This window comes from Rissa tridactyla, chromosome 5 (genome assembly GCF_028500815.1).
Source record: "Rissa tridactyla isolate bRisTri1 chromosome 5, bRisTri1.patW.cur.20221130, whole genome shotgun sequence".
Classification (NCBI taxonomy): Eukaryota; Metazoa; Chordata; class Aves; order Charadriiformes; family Laridae; genus Rissa; species Rissa tridactyla.
In genome coordinates, this window is record NC_071470.1 from 78,666,218 (window position 1) to 78,675,524 (window position 9,307).

Sequence of the window (9,307 nt, forward strand, 5' to 3'; positions counted from 1 at the left end):
CTGAGCTGTCAGCCTTTCCCTTCCTGGTATTAGTAACTCCTTTTAAATTAAGACGGTGTCAGTTATCAAGAGCGATGTGAAACTGGCCAACTGAAAGGCAGTGCCTTGTGTTGACGGTAGGGATTATTATTTGTGTGCTGATGGGATGTTCTTGGTGGAGTTGAACCAGCTGAGCTTTCAGTAAAGCAGTGGAGTCGGAGCCATAGAGAGTTATAAAACCTCCTGCCGGTCACAGTGGGAAGAGTTATTCATGCTTTGAGAAGGGACTATGTTGCCATTATGTTAATAGAAAACATTGCATTTCAAGCCACGTTGCAAGGAGATTGAATGATAAAAATCCACAAAGTTGGAAGTTATTAAATATTTACAACGTTTTGGTTGAGCCTGTTTTGTTTTCTTGTAACAGTGAGTAAACAGGATCCCTGTGTAACCGAAGATCTGCTTAGGGCTCATGGATCATTTGATTTGATTCTCTGGTTTGAGTTTATTGATTTTGGAGGTTGTGATAACTCATCTTCAATTTGATTTTATTGTTTTAGGTTTTCAGGAAACAAACCAAGGAATTTAGGCAATAATACGAAGCTTATAGAATGGTTACCACAAAATGACCTCCTTGGTGAGTATCTGTTTTGATCGTGCATTCATTATTCTCACTTGAATTCAGGTTGCTCTTCCAACAATATTCTACTGTCCTTCTAAATGAAGGATCACTTCTGTAATGGATGTCATAGAACAAGAATATAGAATTCATCAGAATTTCAAGATGACGAAATCAAACACCTTTCTGATGTTAATTATCTTTCCCTGGCACTAACTATGTTTTTTTTCCTTAAGTTAATTGTGTGGAGAAAGACATAATTGTTCCAAAGACTATTTGGCTTAATAAATGTGAAAATTTTTTCACAAGTGTCTTATGTGCCACAGGAGCGACACAGTCAAGGAAAAAAAATTATTGAAGATAAATAAGTAGGAATTTTCTTGAATCTGCTATTTTAGGGAACTGACAACTGTAACTGTTAATTTTCTCTCTTATGAAAAAGCATGGAATGGTGTTCCCTGGTCTCTTAATGGAAAAGTTGTAAAACTGAGCATCCAAAAGTTGTTCATGTTGCATCAAAACTACTGTGCATACTGTTGTGCGTGTATATATACACACACGTTTATTTTTCTCTAAAGAAAGTTATAACAGAGCTTGGGCATGTGTTACAAGCTGATAATAAACTTTTTCTGCAACCTGACTTACTCTGGGTTCTCGGGTGCAGAGATGAAACTTGGTATTCTTTCATCTCTTGGTAAAGACTATGTTAGAGTCTATGTATTTTATTTTTTTTTCCCCTTCCTTCCCTGTGGAAGGGTAGCTGAATACATTGCAGCTCTGAGGGGGCCACAGAATATTTCTGGTTGTCTCTGGGGTACCTGGGTGTTTGTATTTGCAAAACGGCTCCGGTGCTGTGGTGGGCGCCGATGATGGCGTTAAGCATGCGTGTGCGTCTGTGTGTGCATGTCGGCTGGAGTATTTATCATAATGCAGTGATTAGGCAAATGACTTTTTAAAGCAGGTAGATTTGTTTTGGTTACTAAATTGCTCGGAGGCAGTCTCCTTTTTCCCATTACACGAGGTTGTTAGCATTATTGTCAGATCTCGCTAGCCTGAAGTAAGGCATGTGAAGCTTTAGAGAGAACGTAACCTCAGTTGTCCTGTCATTAAATAGCTTGTATTTCGTATGAATAATGAGGAAAAACGCTCTCTCCCTGCCTCATTTGTACTGCTAAACTGGTTAGAGTCACCACCTGCAGCTACTCAGGAGTAAACAATGTATATTAATTACTCCATTAGTAATTTTACACGACTCGCATGCATGAGAATTTGCCTTTGCATTGGCCCTTCCCTCTCAGTGTCTAAGGAAACCACTTAATGCACGTGAGACTTCAGCAGAGTGGGTTTAAGGAGGAGAACTTCAAAACAAGTTGCATTCATCTTTGTCTTCCTGAATTGCAGCTACAGAATCATGGTGACAAATGTGTTGTACCCAGTTGCTTCAAAATTTACATTAAGGAAATGTAAATACTGTAAATGTTTTTTTTTAATCTTCATGCCTCTTCTGTTTTCAGGTCACCCTAACATTAAAGCTTTTCTTAGTCATGGAGGTTTGAACAGCATTTTTGAAACCATGTACCATGGTGTCCCGGTGGTGGGGATTCCCCTTTTTGGAGACCATTATGACACTATGACTCGTGTGCAGGCCAAAGGCATGGGAATATTGTTGAACTGGAAGACCGTCACTGAGAGCGAATTGTATGAAGCCCTAGTAAAAGTTATCAATGATCCCAGGTATGGAACGAGTGATTATTTCTTTGCTTTTAGTTTAAATCTTTGGTATGAGATAAATATCCATATACGGAACTTTTGTGCAAGGGGAAGAACGGCATGTTGGGGTTTATCTGTGTGCACATCGGGGCAAGTCTTTGGGTGGTTGGCCCATCTCACAAGGTTTCTCAATCGATGAGGTTTCTGTGTAGGTGCGAGGCTTGTTGCTCAGCGCACCAAAACTCAGTTGTCTCATTTGCTTTTTGTGACAGTTGCCATGTGAAGGGCGGAAAGGTTATAGAAACAAACCTCTCCTGACTTATTCCTTGTTGCAAACCAATGTCTCTTTTTTTTTTTTTTTGTGTTTCTTGATTGCTCTGTATTTAGCAGTCTGCCTGTTTTGCTGCCTAAGGGGCCTGGAGCAGAATACACCTGTACAGTTGTAGGGTGGCGTGTCTGGATTGTAGCTAAAAATACAGATGTATTCAAAAGTAACTTTTTCTGAAGTCCCATGATTTGATTTAAAAAAAATAAATATATATCTTCCTGTTCTGGCCAGTAATAACCTCTCTTAGGGTCAGGAAGGTCATTTTGGTTTTGTTGCAGTGATAATATTCTGAAAAATTATTACGAATATGAGGACTCCAATCTGTTCTTTGTAATTTTTTTTCTTAGTCAGGTGGAATAAGTAAAAGCCCATGCATTGGGTTTCATGACTCTTTACTTCCAACAAACAAATGTGCTCAGGGATATTAAAGTACAAGGAGAGTCGCTTTAGAAGGTTGTTCTGAACCCGGTTTAAACATCTGTGATGTTCAGACCATCTTCAGATTAAAAATAACGACGGGTTCCCTGGTTGTAACCATAGTTTTGGAGCGTGGCGCTGATAGTGCTTCTTGCTTTCATGAGAGCAGAGTCTTTAAAGCGGCGCTTGCCTTGGGAAAGGAGAAACCTGCAAGGAGCGAGAAGGGGGAATGTCACTAAAGAGATCTCGATAACATGAGTTGCATCACCTTTCCGTTATGCAATTATCCTTAGTAGGAAGGCAAGTCCTGCATAAATAACCTGTTGACCCCGCAGCTGCGGTGAGGGGAGAGAGAAGGAACTCAACGTTAGCGGCTCCTGGGAGGACAGCCCGCTTGGGGGGGGCGAGGGGGGAAGTGTTAGGCTGAACTCTGGACCCAAGCAGAAATAGTCTATTGCACAATCACAGCCAAGTTTCTCACTTTATTCTGTGTTTCTCTAGTAATTCAGTTGCACAATGACATAAACGAGCGGTGTGTTAGACAGGGTATGTTGCTGCTTTACAGCAGGAAAGGCAAATGCTTCTCACTCAGTAGGCTTTGTTTTGGATTAGATAAGATTCCCCTCTGGCAGCAGGTCAGATTGGCTCTTCGTAGTTTTGCTGGAGGGTGGATTTCTGCCTTTAGTCGCAGGTGGGTCCACTTTTCTACTCATTCTTCATCAACAAGCTGTAAGGGCTGATGTAAAGACAGATTATGTGCTCTGTCTAGCCCTCAGTGTGCTGGTGCTCGCGAGGGTCCTGCAGTAATACGCTGTTTGATCTGAAGAGGCTTAAGTGTATTTACGTGTTTGCAGGCTTGCTTTGCTCAGAGCGATGATGACAATTTCTCTTTTCTTCCCCGTTCTTTCTTTTTCTTCCCCGCAGCTACCGGCAGCGGGCCCAGAGGCTGTCTGAGATTCACAAAGACCAACCTGGTCATCCTGTTAACCGGACTGTATACTGGATTAATTACATCCTCCGTCACAACGGAGCCCAACATCTACGTGCCGCTGTTTACAGCATCTCTTTTTATCAGTATTTCTTACTGGATATTGCCTTTGTTGTACTAGTAGGTGCTGCCTTACTTTATTATATTTTGGCCAGGATAACAAAATTTATCCGCAAACAAAGCAAACATCTTTGGTCAAGTGACGAACATAGCGCTGTTAATGGACACTACCAGAACGGGATACCGAATGGCAAGTATAGAAGAAATGGCCACATTAAGCATGAAAAAAAGGTGAAATGAGCCAACTACCCCATGTAAAGTAGTAATGAATCAGATCAGTAATCGAATTTTATCGCTGTAACTTAGTCTAACAACTACTTAAAACCTCAATAAGCAGTTCTAACACTCCCCTTCAGTATGTAATATTATGTGACAAAATCCTACGGAACTAAGAAAAGTCTTTTAAAAAAAAAAAAGGCAAGCACAACCTAAAATGGAAAATATTTTATTCTTAATACTGATGCAGAGAGGTTATTTTGGCACTGAAGTTTTTAGAAGCCTTAATTCTCTGAAGTTATTCAATGATCATATTTATGAATTTTCAGTTTTTAAAAGCTAAATGTGTGTGTCCCAAATGAGGAGAGGTTTCTTTTTATTTGCAGAGGTTTTTTCCTTTTATTTTTTTATTATTTTAATATATCCATCTTTTAGCTGAGAGAACTTTAGTGCAAGTTCTGTTTCCTTTGTTGAAGGTTCAACATGTTGTGTAAGAATGCTGTTTTTAAAAAAAAAAAAACAACATAATTTTTCCCAGTCTTTGTGCAAGAAATAGCAAGTTGTGAACTGAGAACACAGACATTAAAAAAAATTATCTTAAAATAAGCACTGAAGAAAAATGGCAAAAATATATACTCATTTTACTGATAAGCTGCATGACTCTTCTGCTCACTACCAGTACTTTGGAGAAAAGGGTCTTGAGCAAGTCTACAATATGTCTTAATTTCTAATTTATACAAAATTTTATTTGTTGCCTTTCTCTGCATACATAATTTATGCCGTAAAAATATTAGGGACTTCTGTTTCAGTTTAAAATGTGGCTGTGTGGGACGTAGATTTGCATAATTAAGAAAAATAAATGAAACAAACAACAACGACAAAAAAGAAAACCTAGCCCTGTGCTTAATGCAGAAGGTTTTGTAATGGCCCAGAGCTGTGCGGCATCAAACCACTATTTGGGGTTTGTTTAAAAAAACCCCAAACAGCAAATGCCCCTCCACCCCCAAGCTGAATGTCTTTCCTATTAATTCTCATTATTATTAAGTTCTTTCTAAATCGCAGTGTTGTAGGTGTTCTCTTTCAATGGTTGTATCTGGAAAAAAAATAATACTACCTTCTCTTAGTCTGGGCCACGCAATCCATGTTCCACGTAGTTGCCAATACGAATTCTCAGATGCGGGATGGGAGGCTGCTCTCCGGGTTGGGGGACCAGCCGCTCCTTCCCGGGTCCCACGGGAGGAGTGGGGTGAAGCCTGGCCACCTGAGCGGGAGGTTTGCAGAGGTGGTTGTCCCCCCCTCCTCCTCCTTCCCCTGCTGTTGTCCCTCCCCACAACAATCTCTTTCAATCATTGTCGCCGACACGGGACGCTGCCACCGAGGGCGGGGATGCAGGGTGTAAAAAATCACAACCGCCCTGCTCAACCAGAGTTGGCAACTATGAGTTTATTTCCATGTCATTCTGTTTACTTGGAATTTGCACTACACATGTTGTGAGTGTATGCTTTATTTATTTGTAGTTTGAAATCCCATGCCTGAAAGAGAAAGGAGAGAAACCCATTTTACCTAGTGTTGTTCACTAACATGGGAAGAGTTGTGATGATTACAGGATGCTGAGATCATCTTCATACACAGTGATGCGATATTTCACTATCATTCCATCAGGAGCCTCTATCCTATAGCAATAAATAACAGTACAGATATGTTTCTAATATACAGTACAGCTACTTGTACTGCTTTCTGAATACTTGAAGAAAATGGTATTATAAATAAGCCTATTAGCTATACCTTTTTACAATCTTGCAGTTTGCGGCGACTAAAGGAGCACACAGAGGCGATGAATGGTGGGATGGTAATAAGACTTCGAGTGTATGAATGACTTGGTTTAAATGTGGTTTTTTTGGCATTGAAGAAGGTACAAAAGCACTGACCGGATGATTAAGCATAATTTAATCTCCACTGTGATAAAACTTAAGCAATAAACATGGATTTAATAGAGAAATTCTGTTGTTGGAAGTATGTTTTTGTTCAAATGAATGCTGTTTATTTTGAAGTACCCAGTGTGTGTGAGTATATATAAATGTGGATGCTTATTAGGATACACCAATTTTTTCTTCTTGGTATGTACCATGATACGTATTGGAAATGAAAAATTATTATATTTTGTGAATGTAGATCTATTTCCTGTAGGAGTGTTGAATCAATTGCCAGGTGGAATGCTTAACCAGACTTCTTTGTTAAGGCAGGTTTTTTTTTAAAGTTTATGTGAACATTCCTGGTAAAGTGTGTGTTGTCTTTTTCTGTACGTGTTAAGTTATGCACATTTCCTGGAAAGCAAAACTAAAAGTTTTTTCACAGGGATGTTAGATGAGACGATTGATTCCTGAATAGTCTCTGTAGATATAAAGAAGCTGCAGTTCAGTTGTAAAAAGAGGAAGTTGCTGCATTATTAATTGTATTGCCAAACTTCTAGGTGGGTCTGATCCACCTGATCTATAGAAATACCTCTTGTGTTCAAAGTTACTTTCTTGTAAGTTCAAACACGATCTGATACTTGACTTATTTTGCATTTCAGCCCCCTGCAGTGATAGAGGAACTTGTATTAGACAAAGTGGCTGGAAAACATGGTGTGTGGGGGGGTGTTTCCACAAAACATACCTGACAGGAGAGTGAAATTGGGTCACAATTTAGCTCTTGCGGTAGGTTTTGGTATTCTGCTTTCTGATGTCCTTTGACTAGCTCAAAGATTCAAGAAGAAAGCAGCTGTAAGAACAAGACAGTTTAATTATCACCTGCAGAAATAGGAGATAGCTATCAAGTATTTAGAGTTTAAGGAAATCGGTCAATGCGCTAACGGTTCTCTCTTACTCCCCAGATCACTTGGAAAATCAGTTTTTAATGCTATTCTGTGCTAACATCTTTTTGGTGTTCTCGAAAGATACCACTTTTCATGAAGTTGAGCATGTTCTGATTTTACTCTATGGCATGGTAAGTATGCAGTATTTGCTGTAGTCAGTCTGATCCGTACACCAGTAGCGAAGAGACACAATTAAAATGCTGGTGCATACATTTAAGCAAAAAATTTAGCCCTGTTATTTCCTGGGTGCGATGTTTTCCCCCTTAATTTGTGTGGGTACCTCTAAGTGGGTTTATTTGTGCACGAAATCTAATGTGCGCAGCTGTATTAGTAAGAAACAGAAGGTGGCCATTTGATTCCTTCTGAAGCTGAGTCGAGCTTCGCTTCCTTTGGTGACTTTTCAGAAGACCTTGGCAACTTTAATAAACTTTTGGGACTTCTTGGTGTCTTGACAAATGACTCTCTTCTTCCTTGCTGTACAACACTACAGAGGTGTGATTCTCTTTTTCAAGTGATAGAATTTTTGACATAAAGGTATTGTAATTTTTCCTGCAATGAGATCACAACTTTTTTTTTCTTTGGCGATGTGTTTCTGTTCTGGGGGCTGGGGAGAATGTGTGTTTAAAAATGGATATAACAAATCCAATATTATACAGGAACTTGCCTGTGTTGTTTTAACTTGTGTATTGGGATGAATGGCGCACATAACTTGCCAAAAGTGAGCTGTAGTACTAACAAGTACTTCCACTTGTGGTTCCCTGGAACGGTAATATTCTCTGATTTCAAAGAGGGCAGCGCCTCTAATTAGATGGTTCAGTTACGTAAATATGAGAGAAAAGTCTCTGAAGACATCTTGCTGCTCCTTATATTAAAGGTCGAGGTGTGCTACGGAACAAAGGTGAAAGCTACCTATTGCTCTTGGGTTTTGGAGAACGGTGTTCAGGTGTTGGGTTTTTTTTTCTCACCGGTTCACAAGTAGGATTGAAGGATCTTGTGAGGGGAAGGGAGGAGGAGGAATCTTCCTCAGCGAAATTTCCTGTTTACCTTCTGTGAATTGTTTTATTACAGAGCTGTAAAGAAAGCCAAATAATACATTTATTTTTTTATTCCAGTCCAGCAGCACTGGTACGAGAGTGGTAGCTATAGTCAGGAAGACCGTTAAGTCCTTTCTTTCATTTGGATAACTGTAACATTTTACTCAGGAAATACAGGTTAAAAAAAAAACAAAACCCCAACCAAAACCAACAACAACTCCCCCAACACTCCCCCTGGGTATACCTTGGTACGTATTCTACGTGTGCATTGTGGATAACAATGGAAAAAAATTCCCTCTTTGCCATGGCAGCAAAGGTTTGTGTTTCAAGATAAAGAATCTAGCAGTGATTGGTGTTGGTGCTCAGCCAGCACTGAAATTGGCCAGATCGTTGAAGGAATGTTAAAAAGGAATGTTTAAAAATACACGTGTAACTCCAGACTGCATACCAAATCACGATACGAGGTCTGAGGTTTTACTCACCTGTTTGATCCATACTGTTTATTATGCATTGAAAAGAGAAGACAGTTTTAAAATAATCAATCTTCAGAGGCAGCCGTCTGCCACTGTTTGGTAAGTACCGCAGACCAGTTGAGGCTTACTTTTTCTAATGAAAACTATACCTTTCAGTGGCATAAAATGGATTACAACTCTTTTAAACAAAAAACAACCACTGCTAAATTTTTTTTAATTTTACCTTGAACAATAGGGAAACTTCAGAAAGTATTTGCTGGAAGCTACTCTCGTCTTTGCGTGTTCCTTGTGGCCGAGAGGACGCACTAGGGTTATATTGTTTAGGCATCATATAGGAGTTAGAAAAATGGAGAGATGAGGAATACCAAAACTTTCTTGAGATGTCATTGTGAGCCAATTCAGCCAATTGCTCCTTAGAACAGCACTTTGCATTTCTGCATGAATTGGGGAAACTTGGATTGAAGGATGTTTTGATGAAAGTGTGTCAAATTTGGTGTTTGAACCACAAACAGCAGCCTTCAGTGAGATTAGAAGTGCTGTCATGAAAGCACTGGTCTATGAAAAAAAAAAAAAAAAAGACAGAAATGTCAACTTACAAACAGAGCATAATTGCACTGTGTGGAGCATTA

The 9,307-nt window shown here is 39.5% G+C and overlaps 1 protein-coding gene across 5 annotated transcripts in view; it reads left to right on the forward strand.

The window, feature by feature from the left end:
* The window catches only part of UGT8 (UDP glycosyltransferase 8), a 45,868-nt gene extending 37,480 nt beyond the window's left edge, over positions 1-8,388 (forward strand). For 4 of the 5 annotated variants that reach the window (XM_054203643.1, XM_054203644.1, XM_054203642.1 and 1 more), the window contains exons 4-6: positions 540-616; positions 2,113-2,332; positions 3,978-8,388. In XM_054203643.1, coding sequence (XP_054059618.1) covers positions 540-616; positions 2,113-2,332; positions 3,978-4,341 — 661 coding nt within the window. In that variant the 3' untranslated portion in view covers positions 4,342-8,388. The remainder of the gene's footprint in view (positions 1-539; positions 617-2,112; positions 2,333-3,977) is intronic. The other variant, XM_054203641.1, reaches the window with a different exon arrangement.
* The last annotated feature ends 919 nt before the right edge of the window (positions 8,389-9,307 follow it).